The sequence below is a fragment of the Halyomorpha halys genome, unplaced genomic scaffold (genome assembly GCF_000696795.3).
Source record: "Halyomorpha halys isolate HHAL.00 unplaced genomic scaffold, Hhal_1.1 Scaffold410.1, whole genome shotgun sequence".
In the NCBI taxonomy this organism is placed as follows: Eukaryota; Metazoa; Arthropoda; class Insecta; order Hemiptera; family Pentatomidae; genus Halyomorpha; species Halyomorpha halys.
Genome location: NW_027111460.1, coordinates 587,287 through 607,670, shown reverse-complemented (window position 1 = coordinate 607,670; position 20,384 = coordinate 587,287). Strand labels below are relative to the sequence as shown.

The following is a 20,384-nucleotide window of genomic DNA, read 5'->3' as shown; positions in this document are numbered from 1 at the left end:
GCTCTACAGACCTTGTAGATCTTTGGCCGCCCTAACCAGCCTTCTCCACGCTTGCCTGTATTGGGCTACTGCTTTCCAGTTTGCTGCATGCAGCTCTTTTGCATCTTTAAAGAATCTCTCTATCTGCTTACATCGAGACCTGCTCGTGCCGTACTTCAAGTAACCCGATTGTATTTTTAAATTGTATTAAAAGGGTGGTTGAAAATGTGAGACCATTTCTGCTATAAAGCATGCATATATTTCTTTCTAATTCAAATATTAATTCCCTGGAAGGGCAACTGTGTTAGTGTGTTAATTTAAGTTATTATTTTGACGATGTAATACTATAAACATGGGTAATAGAACAATGGCTTATCTGGTGACGTCTCCGCCGTCGCGGTTACGCCCTCTAGCCGCTTCCCTCGACCAGTTGTGCTGTGGGCGAAATGGTGAAAACATGAAATCGCTTCTCCTGGTTTCTGAAAGATGTGTCTGTTTCGATCGGTGGCTGGCCAGCAAGTCCTGGACTCTGGCGTGACGGTAGGGGCAGACCAGGTCCTAGCTTGCATGATGCTTAGCCTGGGGCGGCATTGCAGTCGCGGCGTCTTCGGGGTCTTTTGGGGTCCGCGGCAAGGAGGGGCATCAGAAAATGAGATCCCCGACCTCGACTTTATACAAATTCAAAAAAGAACCAGAAAATTCGAATTACTTAAATCCGACACTATCCATCTGGTTTTTGGCCTCCACGTGGTCTCTTGCCCTCTATACTGGCAGTAATTGATGTTTAGAGGCGTCCTGATGAATTGCTTCGAGCCACATGCCCCCCCCACCATTTTAACCTCCTTGCTTTGATATCGTGAGACATTGATTGACCAGTCTGCAAACAATTCACTGTTAGTTCTCCTCCATATTTCAAGGCTCTGATCCCAGATTGCTCCTGTAATTGTATGGAGGACCTTCTATTCAAATTTCTCGATTCTGCTTTCTAGGGTAACTAGTATATACACATATAGTCAGGACTCTTCACAGTTATCAAAACAAATTCTTACCTGATTCTCATAACTAAATTTCATAATACTACTCCATTATTGTTATTTATCTTCTTTTTTTTCAGGACTCCAATTGTAGATAAGATAAAACTTACTAAAGAATCTTTGTTTCAAAAGCTAAAAGCATTTTCAGAGTTGGATGAAACCAAATTCAATCTATTAAATCATGGGGACTGTCACAAAAATAACATTGTCTTCAAATATGACTGGGACAAGCGACCTATTGGAATAAAGTAAGCCATCTCAATAAAGGTTCTTAATATGATTCAGAGCTCCTTCCCATACTTCATGTAGATTACAAGACTTTAGAAATACCATAAATATACTTATTTTCCTAAATCTTTTATTAATTTATTAATATAATATAAATAAATATAAATGATATATCTGCCAACCTGTTAAGTTGTTATAAAATGCTGGCACTGATATATAAGTTTTTACTTATTTGTGTTGTTCACAGACCGCACCTGCAATGTTCTCGTAATTTTAAGTTATTTCTAAATCACAAATAATTCATAACTTAAAATTATAACACTAAGTATAATCCTTCCATGTTCTACTTATATCTATTATTTTTTATACACTAAAGCGTTAATATTTTTCTTAATCATATTTGCATTATCTATTTCCTTCTATTAATTTTTTTTTTTTAATGTTCATTTTCATTTCATAGCTACAGTTAATATTTTTAGTTTTACTTTACTTTACCTACTGACTGCCCTACAGTTTCATTTAACGATGTTACTCTTACCCCTGTCGAATAGATCCGCTACCTTGGACTACATCTGGACAAGCGATTAACTTGGAATCCTCACACCAGACTGAAAAGACAGGAAACTACACGTCGATTTCGACTATTACAGCACTTACTAGACAAACGGTCTGAACTTCCAACACATTATAAAAGACTGATCTACATGACTATAATAAGTAACCTTTCTGCCCATTTATATCAGAAGGCGAGAACAGTAAGACGAAAGTCATATCGTCTCAACCACCTCCTCACTTCTCCGGCTCTCTCATTGAGATTGAAGCTGCAGATATACAAAAGTATTCTGAGACCAGCACTACTATATGGGGCACCATTGTTTACCCACATATCGGATGGAACCCAGCGCCTTCTTCAAACTTTTCAGGATTCGATGTTGAGGAAAATCGTACGCACAACATCGTGGAGGAGGAAGAGGCCACCGGAGCTGCATCAATTGTTGGAGTTGCCTACTGTGCTGCAGTTCATCAAGCAACGATACATCAAATTTTTCGATTCACTTCAGTACTGTACGAATCCGTTATTCAACACGTTAACACCTGCCCCCCCTCCGGTGCGTTGGCAACACACTACGTAAGGTCATGTAGTATTAGGATTAAGTTTTTATTAGATTTAAGTTTGTTAAATTCAGAAATAATGTGTGCCCCAACACATTACACTCTTTTATAAATTCTGACAACAAAAATAATGCACTCCAAAAGACTCCTTAGAATGTAGATGTTCTACAGAAAAAGGAGAAAGTTCATTGTTTATAAATACGCCATTAAAATTTTGAAGGGGTTTTGAGAAAAAAAAAAAAAAAAACTATAATAAGGCCAATCTGGACATATGGAGTTGAGCTTTGGGGCTCCACTAAACCTTCGAATTCCTCTCGTATTCAATCCTTACAATGCAAAGTCCTACATAAAATCCTCAATGCTCCTTACTTTGTCACAAATAAAATCATACATAAAGACCTTAATGTTCCCTATGTAACGGATCTACCCCGAACCAAATATCACTTCTTCCATTATAAACTCTCTAACCACTCAAACCCCTTAGTTTCTAATCTTGCATCCTCTTCCATTCCTGACAATCCTCTGAGGCGCCTGAAAAGAAGATGGGCACGAGACCAGCTAATGTAAAATGTCATTAGAGTGCAACCAGTGGGTAGTTGCTCTACACGCCTGTAACACTCCAATTTAACTTAGATCAGATTTACTAAATGTATTATAATGTACAGTTGTAAATAGCAATAAATAAATATTAAAAAAAACTTTACTATAGATGTAAAATATCATTACAACATATCTTTTTATTGTTCTAAATATATTTTCTTTTTTTACAGATTGGTTGATTTTCAAATGATTCATTACGGATCACCATGCTTAGACTTAAATTACTTCATGTATCTATCTATAGAGCCCTCAGTTCGACGTGAAAACTTCAATCTTCTGATAAAGACATATCACGACTCTCTTTTAAATACCCTGAACAAGTATCAGTATAGAGGTAACAAACCAGACTTGGAAGAGATCTTAGCCGGCATGGAGAAGTATAATTTTGTAGGTTTATATTTACACCTGACCAGGTACCCAAATTTATTTATGTCAGAAGATGTGGGCAAACAGATTGACATTCAGAAATTATTGGAAACGGGCGGTAAGGAAGGTTATGCTTTAGAGCTCTTCAAACCCGATCCCGCTCTGGTAGATGGAATGGGGGCCGAATTAAAAAGTTTTGCTGAAACTCTTTCCTGAATAAGTGAATAAACTAAAAAATCTGATGTGAGCTTGCTTAAGGAACTTAAAATATCTGTAATAAAAGAATCCTTTATTATTCCTTTTTTTTTTTTAATCCTAATCATTCTTTCTAAAGCAAACCCATATTGGGGAAAAAATAATTGCAAAGACTTATCGCTGCTTTGGAAGAATAATGACCCAACTGAAAATTTTGGTATAGTTGATTTTATTGTCTTGGCATTTACTAGATGTTTGTAAATCGACATAATTGTATTTACAACATTTCTGCCTTGGCGAATTTTTTAGTACAATCACGTCAACTAACAAACATCTAGTAAATGCATTTATGAGCCCATTAGAACAATAAAGTTAATTACACAAAATTTTACAATGGAATCTTTATTATATAACTTTAGAAGATATTATTATAATTCAAACAAATGAAACAATAAAAAAAAACTGAAATATTCAAGAAATAAAGAATATTACTCTTTATCATTTATTACTATCAGAACACTACGTACAAAAAAGTAGGTGTATGAGACATAATGCATCTAAGATGAGTTTGGCTGTAGGGGAAGTGAACTCGTGCATCCCCCACCCTAGTTCCTTCTCCCCTCTTCACCATAACAAACCTTACTCCTCCTACTGGGAACAAAAGGTACAGGCAAACACATCTTAGATGCAATATACAGATATTTAATAAATTATTTATTTAATTTACTATTTTTATTTGCTTTGTGATAAATTTAATTTGATATTGAGGCGGAAGATAGAAAAAAGGGAGTTTGTTAGAAAAGCAAGTTCTTAAAAAACATGTGAAGTTTTGTAAATGACATGTGATGCTGATATTCTGGTGTTGATATTGTGTATCGCATTGCAAGGAAAACTGGTTAACAACAACATTCGCTTTCATATCTTAAAAAGCTATCCTAGAAGAGAAGTTATCATAACGCCCTTTTTCCTAAAATGAATTGAAAATAAGATAAATTTAAATAAAAGTGTAATGAAAAAAAAGTAAATTACACTAACACATATTCATATACACTCATTAATGTACAATTTTATTTACTTTCATTGCTGTCAATGAAATATTGTAATCAAAATTTAGCCCACTCCTGATTATCCTGTTACGCTAAAATTAGCAAATAATACGTAAACACGTGAATATGCATTGTTATAATGCTATTGTCGATTGATTTATTAGTTTTACAGAAGAACGCTGTGGACCGAAGAGCCAAAATCTTATATTGTTGTTAGTGAGTTAATTCTAAATTAAGGAAAACCTTCGAAGAATGGTGCCGAAATTGGAGAATGAAATCAATCCCAACAGATCACCTTTACTCTTCGTCGTAAATCTATCGACTGCCCTACAGTATACTTTATTAATGTTGCTCTTACCCCTGTAGAACAGATCTGATATCATGGACTGCATCTGGATAAAGCTAACTTGGAATCCTCACACAAGACTGAAAAGACATGAAACTGCACGTCGTTTCCGATTATTACAGCAGAGAAAAACGGTTCAAACTTCCAACTAATTACAAATGACTGATATACATGGCAATTATAAGGCCTATCTGGACATACGGAGGTAAGCTTTTGGGCTTCACTAAACCTTCGAATTCCTCTAGTATTCAATCCTTACAATCCATAATCCTTCGTAAAATCCTCAATGCTCCTTACTTTGTCACAAATAATATCATACATAAAGACCTTAATGTTTTATTTGAGACCGATCTAGCCCGAACCAGATATCAATCCTTCCATAATAAACTCCCTAACCACCCAAACCCACTAACCTTGCTTACTCTTCCAATCCTGACAATACTCCGAGGCTCCTGAAAAGAATATGGCCACGAGACCTTCTAATATAAAAATGTTAACAGAGTTCTGCCAATGGGTAGTTTTTCTATACGCCTGTATCACTCCATTAAAAAATTACATCAAATTTACCGAATGCAAGGCAGAATTTCGTCAAAGGGGGGCAGACCTCAGCCCCTTACACACACGTCCATTCTGTAACGTTGGGTAAAAGAAAGATATGTAATTTACTAGACAAACGGTCCGAACTTCCAACTAATTGCAAAATACTGATCTACGTGACTATAATAAGGCCTATCTGGGCATACGGAGTTGAGTTTTTGGGGCTCCATTTAACGTACGTATTCCTCTCGTATCCAATCCTTAGAATCCTAAATCCATCGTAAAATCTTCAATGCACCTTACCTTGTCACAAATAAAATCATCCATGAAGACCTTAATTTCCCGAACCAGATATCAATACTTCAATAATAAACTCCCTAACCACCTAAGTTTCTAAGTAAATAAAATCCCACACTCACAAGTTTCTAACCTTGCTTCGTCTTCCTTTCAAAAGAAAATGGCCTCGTGACCTTCTTATTATTAGAGGTCTGCCTATGGGTGGTTGTTTTACACATCCGTATCATATCATTATGATTTCATCAAATTTACTTTTATTATTTTATTTTAATGTAAGTACAGTCATAAATATCATTAAATAAATTAAAAAAGAAAAAAAATTAAGCGAACAAACTCTTCTTCATATGTTGATCGAAGGAAATCCACTATAGAGGAATAACCATTTCTTGAGAACGTTTGAGTAGAGCCGGTGTTAAGCAGGAGAACGATACAAGAACAGCGAACGCGTCAAGAAATATGCATACAGTATTAGCTCATGCATTGTCTCCTACAATGATTGCGTAAAATAAGCATCCTTTGAAATGAGGTTGTGGTTAAATAAGTGTTTTTATAAATCATTATAAAAAAAGATAATTGTCAATTAATATGCATCATTTTTATTATGTTCTAAAACGTGTTTCATATGAATATACAAAAGCGTTCAATTAGCAAACAATTGAAAAAAATAAAGAAATAAAGTGTCGATAATCAGTTTCAGATAAAAAAAAAATTGTTTCACGTCATTGTTAACTTTTTTTTTAAAAATATTTTTCAATGCTCCTTACTTTGTCAAAAATAAAATCATACATAAACACCTTAATGTTCCATATGTAACCGATCTAGGCCGAACCAGATATCACTCCTTCCATAATAAACTCTCTAACCACTCAAACCCCCTAGTTTCTAATCTTGCATCCTCTTTCATTCCTGACAATCCTCCGAGGCGCCTGAAAAGAAGATGGCCACGAGACCAGCTAATGTAAAATGTCATTAGAGTGCTACCAATGAGTAGTTTCTCTACACGCCTGTAACACTCCGATTTAACTTAGATCAGATTTACTAAATGTATTATGGTGTACAGTTGTAAATAGCAATAAATAAATATTTAAAAAATATATATATATATATATATTTTTGTGTATGTCCCATCAATATTTTAGAGATATGCTAATTCCATTATATTTTTCATTCCTCTATCATTTTTTTTTTTTTGTCATTTTTTTTTTTAATAATATAGAAAAATTGGTCAATAATTTTTTTTTGGACCTGTTATAATGTAAAATATTCCATGTTTATGGATTTTTTTTATCTTTATAGAAATTTACAACTGTAATGATACACCCAGTAAATATGATGTAAATTTATAATGGAGTGGTAAATGGATCTTGAGAAACTACCCATTGGTAGCACTCTAGACATTTGAAGGTCTAGTGGTCATCTTCTTTTCGGATGCTTCGGAATATTGTCAGCAACGGAAGAAGAAGTAAGGTTAGAAACTAGTGGGTTTGTGTATATAGGGAGTTTATAATGGAAGGAATGATATCTAGTTCAGGCTTTATGTATAATTCGATTTACAACAAAGTAAGGATCATTGAGGTTTTTTACGAAGGAATGGATATGAGAGAAATTGGAAGGTTTAATGGAGCTTCAAAGTTCAACTCCGTAAATCCTGTGACAATATTTAATATGTTTTTAAATAATTTTCAACATGTTATTGAACCTCATATACGTACATATACGTTCTCATCCTAAACTATATGAAAAACTAAAAGCGAAAATTATAACCAATGTAAGCAAGGAAGAACTAGAAAAAAATGTTTATATTTTTATCGATCAGAAATATAAAAAGTTTTAGTCATAACAATATTTACGATTGGAATGCGGTTTTTTGTTCAGTAAAAACTCAAAATGTGTGAAATCGTGCAGTAAAAATTTAAAATGTGCACATAACACTCAAATCCACAATCGACCTGTCATTGTATAAGTTATAATATTAATACATAGCATATTTATTCTCTACATTTATGCAAACATAAATAAAAACTAAACTACTTAGATTAAGAATCTCAATTTTTTTCCCAAACTAAGAAGATTTATACCGAAACTAATTGAATTAAACGATTTTATATTTATTAAATAAATCAATTTTATATCCAAATCCGTCTCAACACTTTATTTATTCATTAGTCCAACGTTTCGGCCTTTCTAGCCATCTTCAGAGACATCTTCAATATAAAAATCCTTCTCACATTAATTTATAATTTCTATTTGCAGGCTATTCTGCCCAGGTCATTTTCTTTATTTAAAGTTCAAACCTCTTTATTTAAAATTTAAAACCATTAACATTTATTTTTTCTATAAGATTATCAACAGTATAAAACACCACACCATATAACAAACCATTTATAAATGTGTTAAATGTCAAGGTTATAAATGGTTTGTTATATGGTGTGGTGTTTTATACTGTTGATAATCTTATAGAAAAAATAAATGTTAATGGTTTTAAATTTTAAATAAAGAGGTTTGAACTTTAAATAAAGAAAATGACCTGGGCAGAATAGCCTGCAAATAGAAATTATAAATTAATGTGAGAAGGATTTTTATATTGAAGATGTCCCTGAAGATGGCTAGAAAGGCCAAACGTCAAACGTTGGACTAATGAATAAATAAAGTGTTGAGACGGATTTGGATATAAAATTGATTTATTTAATAAATATTACCTTGTCTCAAACGATTTTATATTATTAAAACTTAAAATAAATTTTTCAACTTCTTAAAACTGCCTAAATTTTAAGTTTTACAAAAAATATGCAAGTTATTATGTAGAAAGAAATATTTAAAATAAATTATGGCAAAAATTAGCTATATTTGAAAGTAATAGCTAAAATATCCATGGATACGACCATTGATAAGTAAATATAATATATTGATAAACAATATATCATAATTTATATATTATTGATGAATAATATATCATTGTATATTGATAATAATATATCATTATATATTGATAAATAATATATCATTTTTATCATTATATAAAATAGTGAAAAAAAAATAAAATTTCAACAATAAAAAAAATTTATTAGTTTCAACAATAGCTAATTTTTTCCCAACTTTGATTAAAACTTATTCCAAACAAAATTACCTTTTTATTTATCCTAAAGTTCTTTTGTTATTTTCAATAATTTATTCACGTACGAATATAATGTTATATAAACATTAAAACTGTATTTATTTATTTGATAAATAAATAAAAATAAACATTAAAACTATATTCTTAAAAACTAGGAAGAACTCAGCTGAAGGTTGAGGTCTTCTTCTCATAAGACTATTAACTATTCTAATGATCTATTGTCCTTTGGCCAAAATATATACATTAAAAGAAGTATACGAAGAGGATGCAAAGCTGGAAGGGGACTTTGTCCAATCGAATTGTATGTAGGCAAGAGGTGGGGGACAAGGGGAATTCACCAAATTGGACATCTTAAAATTTGGAATAGAAGATTTTTAGGAAGCCAAATAATATCGTAGATTCAAGGGTAAAATAGTGAGAGTAACCAATGAGATCTAAGCCAATAGAGGTATAAAGGTCAAGAAGAGTGTTGTCTGGAAAGTAAGGTATGTCTGTGGGGGCTGTCTTATATATGTTAAATATAAAATAGTTAGACAGATGCGAGTCCATAGTGAGATGAAAATTTTTACCTGGTTAAGTGTAAGTCCTTGCCTTGAGCAATGTTATTTTTTTTTTTTTTTTTTATAAAAAATAAAAGGCCGCGTTTCAACCTTCCCAATATAAGCATAATAGTGCGCACAAAACTCTGATATCCCCAACTATATTAAAATAGTTTAGCAGGCGTTTAGTCTCAAATTAGCAGTAACGAATAGAATTAGCAAAGCAGCTACGTTAGGTAGATTAAACTCTTGAAAGTACCTCCGCGCAGGTCATTGCTATCATTAACATTCATAATAGCAATTGAATTAAACCTGATTTCTCCTTAGCTCATTTCTCTCAATCATGGCCATGGGCAGGATTTCGCAAAGGGGGGCAGGTCCCTGTCCATTAGACACAGACACACAAAAAAAATATATATATGTATTCTATTTTGAAACGTTGGGTAAAAGAAAGAGATGAGATTCCGCATTCCAAGAAATACCCCAACCATTTTATTTCTACTTCATAAAATTCAATCATTACTTTTTAAATTTTTATTACAAATAATCACAATAAATTATTGAAAATGGAGTATAAACTTAATTATTGTACATAAATACAAAAATATAAGAGGTGATGAAGAAGTTTGCTAGGAGAGCATTAGTCTTTTGGGCTAATATAAAAATATTAACCACCTCTTTTGCGATGGTTACCTTCTTCGATAAATCAAAGTTAGTTTAGTTAAAACTAAATCTCGGTGGAGGCTGAGCATACACAATCCATTCAACCTACCCTCTCCCATTATGGACCTTGTCCATGTTTTGACCACCGCAGTGTGCAGAAACTTCTGTCCGTTAGGCATCATAAAAAATTACTCGAAACCTACTTTTGACTCAGGTTTTAAAATATTTGAAATACCCATACTGAGAACTGATTATCATGGCTCAAAACGGATATTACCTTCCTAATTATAGCATGTTTCCAGAAAGATATCATTGATCAAGTAAGTTTACTATTTTCTTTATTTTTTTTCCTTTGGTCCCAAACATCTAGGGGTGTTCGGCTCCCCCCTGCTCCCCTCGGTCTATGCCCATGCTCTCAATAGATAGCAGCTGACTCAAACAGACTAATTACGTATAGAAACGTTTCACCACAATATTCGTATTGAAAGAAAAGAGCTGAAAACTATCTATTGTAAACCAACGAGTTTATATTTATTAGTAACTTGTTTCCAGTCTACCTACATGTATATTTCCTTATACTGTTATTATTAATTTTCTTCTATATACAGTAGAAGTGTTACAATTGTTCTGAAATGTTTTTTATTTTAATGTTCTGTTAATTCTAAAATGTTTGTATCTTGTTTTTTCATTTACCCCTGACGAATCTCTGCAAAATGGGCTTACAATAAATAGTTTTCTTTTACTACTCTATTACCTTTATTGACCCTGTTTCATAATAAAGTACAAACTAATACTATTAGTTTTGTAAATTTATCTTAATTCAATTACACAGATTTGTACAATAGTAACTTGTACTTCAGTATTTTCTAATTCCTGTAATATCACTAATAGTCAACCCTATCATGAAAAAAATAAGTATTAGTATTATTACCACACTAGTTTTAACACTTGTACTATGAACTAATACTGTTAGCTTTCATTGTGAAACAGGGCCCTGGACTATCCCCCTACGGCATAATATACGTAGTTTGAAGAAAGTACTGAAATCTTAAATTTCCTAGAATTTGTATTGAATTTCCCAAATATTATGTTTTTTTGTTTTTTTAATGTTTACTACTTTCCCTCACTCTGAGACCTCTTAGGTTAGATGGATACTTCATCAAAGCAGGAGTAGAACCCGGCCTATAGGTGATTCTTTCTTTAACCAAACTTTCAAATAATTCTATTTTACCAATGACTTACATCAACGTTAATAAATAATAAGTCTATATTAGTAACAGAGAGAAAAATATTCGAAGTGAATAACTTATGAGGAACTGTGAGCAAATTTATGTGGGTTTTTTTTTTTTTTTTAACACGCTATACAAAGTTCAAGAATCAGCCCCTTTTTTTTTTTTGTTAATTATCAGCTATTCTTTGTTTTTTATGCCTTATGAATAATTTATGTGATATAATTTAGTTTAAAACGCAACTGACACTTCACTCGTTCAACATAATCGAGCTGACGGTACGCCGCATTAACACACTCTGAGATAGTGGATCGTCAGAGGTATGAAATCTTGGTATTTAATTTAATATAAATTTCTACTTCGTATGTTTCTTACTTTTCTATTTAGCATTATTATTATTATTATTATTTTCCAATGCATTTGCAGAAAAATGAAAATCAGCGATGAAACCAAAAGCAAAGCAGACATTGAAATTGATATACAGCTTTTAAAGGAATGGCTTTCGAAAGTACCACACTTGCCCAAAGATATTGGTAATACTATGTTTTTATATTATATATATTATACTATTTTTTAAAAACTAGCTGACCCGGTAATGCTTCGCTATTGCTATATTTGAAGATGTATATAGATTTAATGAACATAATTGATAGTTAGTTATAAATTATAGTAGATTTTATTATTATTATTTAGTAACATAAATAGTTTTAGATTAAAAACCACCTATGCATCAATATTAGCACTACATTCAAAAAATTCAGACCAACTGACCATTTTTATAAATATCGACTGAAGGTTTTTAAATTTTTTTGTTAAATCTACTGACTGCCCTACAGTATACTTCAATAATGTTGCCCTTACTGTTAGCTACATCTGGACAAATGACTAACCTGCAATCCTCACACAAGACTGAAAAGACAGGAAACTGCACGTCGATTTCGACTATTACAGCACTTACTAGACAAACGGCCCAAACTTCCAATTCATTACAAAACACTGATTTACATGACAATTATAAGGCCTATCTGGACATACGGCGTTGAGCTCTGGGGCTCCACTAAACCTTCGAATTCCTCTTTCCTTTTTCTACTCGGGGATTTCATCATTTTTAATTACTTCTCATGTCGAAATGTTTTTTTTGTGTTAAGTTTATTGTGGACAAAGATTCGACAGCTCTCTTTTATATAGAGAGAGATAGATATTAAAAAGAAATAAGATTTCATATCATTTAAAACTTCTTTTTTTTTTACTTTCATGACAGATGACATTTCTTTATCGGCGTTCATTCATGGAACGAAATCTTTAGAAGACGCGAAAAAGAAGATTGAGACCTTCTGTACGGCTCGTTCAAAATTTCCAGAAACCTTTGGATTTCCGCTTCGTGATCCATTCAACAATGAGTTCATAGAATCTTGTAAGTTCACGTAAGTATTTTTTTTTTTCATCGAACTTAAACTAGATTTTTCTATTCGTACTTAGGGTTATTGGAGATTTGTTTTTAAATTTTATAAAAGTTTGTATTAATCCTTAATATCTTTTATAGAGTAAAATTTTATATATTTTTACGAAGATGGCAGTTTGAGGCGTAGGTAGGATGAGTTGAGTTGGAGCTTGTCATGGATTTTGAGCCCCCCCCTTTAAAAAAAAATGTTCAAGAACTTTTAACTTTTTTTAATGAAAACTAATAAATCTTATAGTAGTAAAGTATTCCGATGCATAAAACCCACTCATTTGTCAATAATATTGTCAAAAGATTGGATTTGTGAATAAGACAAAATCCATGAAACCAACATCTGCAAATATTTTATCAGTAGATTAGTTTTTTTTTAATTATTATTCTTCAAGAAATATTTTATTTTATCTTTTTTTTAAGTTCTTTTATTAATATTTTGCATAATCTGGAGATATATCCTTTTTGGTTTGTTTTTATGCTACTATTTGAGGCCTTTTTTTTTTTTTTAACAACTTGCCTTCAAGTTAAAGCATTTTAAAAAGCAACATTTCATAAACAAATGCACTGAAAAATCTTAAGTTAGTAAATTTATTTTGAGAAATCTATATCTCAAAAACTATTCGACGTACAAATAAATTCAAATTAAAGCTAGTTTAATGTACTATTTATTTATAATGTATTATTTTTTTATAGGGCTATTTGAAGTTGAAAGTCTCTAAGGCTATCAACTTGAACAGCCCTGATGAAGCTCTAGAAAGTTGGGTGAAATGTTGAATAATTATTAGCTGTGACAAAGTTGATATTCATTATTTTTTTTTTTTTTATCAATAGATTAATTTTTGTAAATATTTTCCTTTAAGCAATATTTTATTTAAAATTTTGTTTTATCTTTTTTCGAATTTCTTTTATGTTGTTTGCATAATCTGGGCCTTTTTCATAATGAAAGTTAATAGTATTAGTTCAAAATACAAATATAGAAACAACGTGGTAATTACACTAATACTTATTTTTTTCATAACAGGGAGGACTATTAGTGATATTACAAGAGTTAAAAAGTACTATTGTACAAGTCAGTGTAATTGTATTAAATTAAATCGAAAAGACTAATAGTATTAGTTTGTTCTTTATTATGAAACAGGGCCTTAGAGATATTTCCTTTTTGTTATGTTTTTATGGAGCTTTTTGAAGCCTTTTTTTGGGCCAAAAACAAAAGCTTATTAATTTTTTTTTTATTTATTACTGGCCGGGAGTTTTATCATGGTCATTTTTGAAACGTTGGAAAATAAATAGTTGCTAATTATTTTTGTTCTTTTTTGACCGCAACCCAGACCATTAAGTGACTTTTAATACAGTTATTGAATACCAACCGATTCATCTCTTTCCAAGGAGTACGAATAAAATATCATTCATTCCATTAAGCTATATTATATTTACATATAATAATATAATATTCTATAAATAAAATATATTATAAAAACATAATTTTGCATGGGATAAAGTAATTCAACAATTTTTTTTTTGGGGAGGGGGGTGAAATAACTGCCTTTTTTCTCCTTGGCTCTTGCACTACTAGAACTGTCTATTGGAACAAGATCCCTGGTACTAGGCATAAAGCCCTGAGAATTACATTCATAAACAGCAAAATATTAAAATTAATTAATTTTTTTTTAATATGGTGCCCACAACACACATCATTGTTTGAACACACCCAGACCATCTTCCTTTTAGTACTTTACAACAATCCATCTCACTTCCTACCTCAAAACTAATTGTCCTGACAGAGGGACGACAATAGTGCCCTGAGATACCAAGAAATTTTGCTGAGATAAAAAAAATATAAGATGTTCCTCCAGGGTAGCATCATCTAAGGATTAATGTCACTCTAAATAAAAACATCCAGTGGTATCAGATCTGGAGTGTGTGACAGTAATACATCCAGCACCGTCCGGCCACTGTTGCTGTGGAAACTTGTTTAAAGCTCAAGCTAAGCACTTTGAACAACATTTAATATTAATGTTTATATTTCATCAATAAAGTACTATAATTCATAACAATGAAAATCTTTAGGCATGAATATCTCCTAAACAAAGAGCTAACAGATATAACTTCATAGGGAATTTCTTCTTGTTTTGAGATCCTTAATTCTGTTGTCAGCTAGGGCATTTAGGCCCCAAAACACCTTGTACAGATATATATTATCTTTTTCTTTCCCAGAAAGATGTTCTACTTACCAAAAGCCACTCCAGAAGGATACAGAGTGATCATGATCTGTGGTTTCAATGCAGAAAAGTTTAACAATCATCTCTATAATGTGAGGCTCCTGATGATGGTTGAGCTTGGGCTCGTGATGTGGCCAAGCATGTCAGGAATTATCATGTTGATAGACACGAAAGGAAGTAATGCCTCCATTATACCGAAACTGAATATAGGAGCAAACATGACAGATGATCGATACTACCAGGTAATTTTTTTTTTTTTTTTAAATTAATATAAATAAATAATTATAAACAGCTCTGTGAACCCGAAGGTTCCATGCTGACATTACCAATCCTCCACCCACACTAAATCCACTAAAATTCTTTAAGCCAGGGGTTTCCAGCCCATGGAGCAAGCTCCTCAGACTATTGCACAGGGAACACAGCTGTTACCATAATATCATTTTAGAATACAAACAATTAAAGAAAATAAATAGAATCCAAGTTGAAAATATAGTGAGTTCATCACACAAATTTCACTTACCATTCTACTTTGAAATGAAATTAATCTTTGTGCCATTCAAAAACAGCTGTTTGTTTATTATTCAGGATAACAGTACTTCCCCTTACTATATATTTCACATATAGGTAAGTGAAAGTAAAATTTCATTATTGTCATAACAACCATGGAAAAAAAATAATTATAAAATTATTTCAGATTTTATATTCGCCCATATTTTATAACTATTAACAATAAGAATTTTTTTTCAGATTAATAAAATTAAATTACTTAAAAATAATAATAGAAAAATTGTTATTTACATTGTTCCTATTTAGAATAAAAAGTTTAACAACAAATAACAAAGCCATTTCGGAAACAAAGAATGATTTCAGAAGGATTGGGTACGATTGGCTATTTCCGTTTTCCCATTCTGTTCAAGCTAGTTGTGTGAAAACCATTTTCTGCTTTAGTAAATAATCAAATTCTTTCATGGTTCATATTTATCTATTTTATTAAATGAAATATATTTTTTAAATCATTACTAGAATAAAAAAGTACATTGATGAGGAAGAATCACAATCTAATAAGATCCAATATATTTTTTATTTATTAATTATTTTGTTATATTAGTCATAAAACAGGGTGATTCATTTTCACAAAAATAATTATTATTATAATATGTTTCATCTTCCCTGAAATTATTTTTTAAAAACTATCATAGCATATTAGTTGTGAATTTTGTACTTTTTGAGTAAAATATTTCAAAGAATGAAATGCATCAATGATACTACAATCTTCTAGATCCATTTGAAGTCCATGATTTACATGTTCATTTCTTTTAAGAAATTATTGATATATTACAAGTTTATTGAAAAATTTTAGAATAAACCTTTTTTTTAAAAAAAAGTTTCAACGCCTTTTTTGAAACATTTTAGAATAAAACTTTTTTTGAACTCAGCATCCAAATAAATAAAATAATAGCATGTAAAATTTTGTTATTTGATTGTTTATAATTTTTTTACTTTATTTCAAGTCTGCTGTGCCAATCAAATTAAAGGGGATTATAATCTTCAATATTACACCAATTGTTGAATTTATTAACAACGCTGTACTGAAGCGAATCTTCTCAAAAAAAATTACTGACCGGGTGAGCTTAACATATTTAATATTATTATTTAATTAATTTAACAATATCTTAGTAATCTAAGCGATTTGTGCGGTCGTTTTTAAATGAACATTTTTATTTTATTTTATTGAAATGGACATGTTTCAGATTTTCAGGCAACTACATCTTCATCTTAGTTTGATAAGGTTCTAACAGTAATAACATAATTTTGAGAGATAGGTCTTTTAAGTTACAATATCCTACTAAGAATTGTCTTTGGATAGTACTATATCACACTAATAGTTCCTTAATTTTTCAATAGGTGGCAATGAATTTTATAAACAGATTTGTTAGGAGTGATTTCCAAGAGAAAATCCAATTTTGCAAATTTTTTCTGTTACAACCAGTTTTGGGCAAAAATTAATTGCTATTATGTTTGTCTGAAATTTGTAATTTAAATTATTTTGGTTCAACTAGTAATAGTAAATTCAGGCCATTTGTACAATCATGGTAGTTCTTTAAGTACAGACTAATCTCGGTAATCCAAACTAATTGGTGCTAGGGGGTGTTCGGATTAGAAAAAATGGTGTAAGTAAAATCAACAATATGAATGTACGTAACTATATTTATTTATTTAAATTTTTTTTACATATTTTATTGATAATTTGACTGTTTGAAGTTTTAAAAGAATTTTAATAAAAAAAAAAATTGTTTTCTTTTACATACCCAGTTATAATAAATGATGATTTAATTTGTTAGCACAATAAGATTGTTCAATTATAAGCGAAAAAAATATATAAATAAAAACAAAAAATACTCTTTGTATAAATTTATTTGAAACATGATAAAAAGAAATGAAGATTTTAATTATACAAATTTCCACTATTAATTAAATTAGTTTTACAGAATAAAATGATTTATTATGTATTTATAATTTCAACAAAATATAATACGAACACTTCCATAGGAATTAGATAAACAGATATGGAAACTGTAAAAATAGACACTTTTGATTTTCACGGTGATTAAAATAACTTGCCTATAGATCGGGAAGTTAAAAATTCCCTTTATACACATGAAATTTTATTTGAAAACAAAAATGTTTTCTTAAAAAAAGTAACTTTTATTTTATGCCAGTTCGGATTAACTGTAATGTTTGGAGTACTGAAATTCAGACTATTGAGATTACACTGTTGTTTTAATTATAAATCAAAACTTTTATTTCATTTTCGCAGTTCCAAATCACAGGAAACGGAAAGTAATTGTAATTGCAATTAGTTTTTCCCAACTCTGGTTAGAACTTTGACAAACGAAGCTGTTCATTTTACAAAATATAACTTTTTTTTATCAGAGTAAATTTTCATTTATTATACCACAGCCATAATTAGAATTTTATTTGGTTATTTTTAGGAAAAAAAAAAATTAATTGGGGCAGTCTTTGGACTGGGCAACAGAAGTGACATCTATAAATGAAATAATGTATTAATAATGATCAAGCGTTCTCTCTTGTAGCCTAAGGCAGAAAATTAAGTTCTATAATAATAATAATAATTAGAATAGAACAGCCATTTCCTAAATCAATTCTAGCAGGAAAAAATTTTTAACGCACTTTACTACTTAAGCTACACGGCAGTACTGGGATTGTGAAGCTACTGTAAGCTCATACTCTCCTGCTATAATATAAAACTTTTCCTACTAAAAGTGACCAGTGTTGCTCCCCTACCCCTCACTATTTCCGTTTCATCTCTACTTGTGTCACAAAATCAAATAATTCCTGTACAATTTTTTTTTTTTAAGTTACAGAACGTTGAATGATTTTTCACTTCAAACACTTGTCATTTACATTTGAAAATATCTGGTTAATTTTTATATCCATTTTATATTTAATTTATTATGTCATAATTTTATTATTGATTTTTCTATAGTTTTTTTTTCATTTCTTATTTTTATTTTCAATACGGAAAAATGTTAAAGGCTAAAAGAGAAATTGATAGTTTTATTTTTATTTTGTGATAAACATTCGTAAACATATTTTTCAAATACACAATAAATTTAGTTTTATATTTTCTTCCTTATCTTAAAATTTATATAACTTTAACTGAAGTTGTCATTTTATTTAATTTTTAATTAAGGCATGTCTGTAATTAATTACATTAGAGATAAAATAATTGTATGTTTGGGCAATTTCGTAGCATATTTTAGCACTTTCAGTTATATATCGTATTGTCACCACTATGTTTAATTTATGAATGTGAATAGCTATTTTTCAGTAGGTCAAAAACTAGCATTAAATTTTACTACTAATTCCCACATTGCGAATAAGTCTGAGCCTTTTAACCTCTCTGAGCCCTTACATTTATAATATTTAACTTTTTTGAAAATGCTTATAATAACTTTATAAAACGAACTTATTTGAAAAATGCAGTTTTAAACATTCATTGCTTAAACATGGTGTGGACAACTTGTCAATGTTACTTACTGAATAATCTCTCAAAGTCTCCGCTTACTGATAAATTTTTAAAGTGAGAAATTATTTTAATACTTCTTCTATAGATCCAAACCATGGCAGGGGATGAAAAAACACTAGTAAAATATTTTCCACTGGAATTACTTCCTCAAGATTATAATGGAGGTACAGCGCTTTCTTCAGAAGAATTAAATGGTATAAATCATATAAATTTATACAAACTAAATTTTATAATACAACTTCAATTTAAAATGTATTCATTCATTAACAGATCAATAGGCTAGTGGAACATTATGATATGTTGAGTGAACATGAACATATGATAAGAAATGTTCCTTCCTATTATGCTTAGTTGAAGTTTTTTTAAAATTTAAAATTCACATATCGGTTTAAAATTTCACAAGAGAAACATGAAGGAAATACAAACAATTTTATTCTTATCAAATTCAATGAAATTCATTAATACTGTAAGTTAAAAAATAACAATTAAAATCACGAAATAACTCATAGAGGGCATCCTAGAAATGAATTCAACTTGTCAATGTGTTAAACATAATTTTATGCTGGTATATTCTGCATTAATAAACCTTTTAATGTTACAGAACAATGGGCAAAGTTATTGGAAGAGAAGAGAGAGTGGTTTTTAGAAACATCAAAATTATGTTCTGATGAATCCAAACGCCCACCTGATACCCAGGATAACTTTGGAATCGATGGTACATTTAAGTATTTAACATTAGACTGAATTGTTACATAGAAAGATACACAAGGAGAATAAAAAAGTATCTATAAATAAATAAAAATCACATTTAGAAATATTATCTGTTTTAAAAATGTTTTATTTGAATATCATTACCAATAAATGAAGATAAAAACATATGTATAATTGTTTTTAGCTGAAATTAATTTTATACTACTGTTGTAATAAAACATTGGTATATTTGTATTTTTAAATAAATTTTGTCAAAAATGACTCTATAAATGTATTGTAATTATACTATTTCTTTAACTATGTATCATGAGATATGAAATATCTTATTTAATTTGTAAATGAGTGACTTTTATCACAAAATTTACAAAACAGTAAAGGGAGCTATTAATAATCATTAAAGAGTATAAAAACAATTACCTTTACCAAGCTCGATCCAGAGAAAATCTGATCCGAATTAGCACTTTAAACTGATCTCTCAATTAGATCGGAAGCCTTCAAAACCACAAGGGGCTGAAACAAAACTGAATGTATCATGTTGTACCTAATCATAAAAACACAATTAATTTTAAGTATGCATTTCATTGAAACCAGAATTGTTTTAATTAATATTTTAAATGAGGAGAAGATGGTTGGGGTGAGGTCAGGAAATATTACAAATAAGTA

At 30.4% G+C, this 20,384-nt stretch overlaps 2 protein-coding genes across 2 annotated transcripts in view; both read left to right on the top strand.

Moving 5' to 3' along the window:
- The window catches only part of LOC106682382 (uncharacterized), a 15,927-nt gene extending 12,312 nt beyond the window's left edge, over positions 1 to 3,615 (top strand). The window contains exons 5-6 of the mRNA XM_014423196.2: positions 1,094 to 1,261; positions 3,125 to 3,615. Coding sequence (XP_014278682.1) covers positions 1,094 to 1,261; positions 3,125 to 3,536 — 580 coding nt within the window. The 3' untranslated portion in view covers positions 3,537 to 3,615. The remainder of the gene's footprint in view (positions 1 to 1,093; positions 1,262 to 3,124) is intronic.
- Positions 3,616 to 11,543: 7,928 nt separating this feature from the next.
- Positions 11,544 to 19,991, top strand: LOC106682392 (uncharacterized). Its single transcript, XM_014423211.2, has 7 exons — positions 11,544 to 11,607; positions 11,714 to 11,820; positions 12,549 to 12,711; positions 14,955 to 15,201; positions 16,471 to 16,584; positions 19,096 to 19,204; positions 19,612 to 19,991. The coding sequence occupies exons 2-7, from the start codon at positions 11,718 to 11,720 to the stop codon at positions 19,752 to 19,754; spliced, it is 879 nt and encodes a 292-aa protein (XP_014278697.1). The 5' UTR covers positions 11,544 to 11,607; positions 11,714 to 11,717; the 3' UTR covers positions 19,755 to 19,991.
- The last annotated feature ends 393 nt before the right edge of the window (positions 19,992 to 20,384 follow it).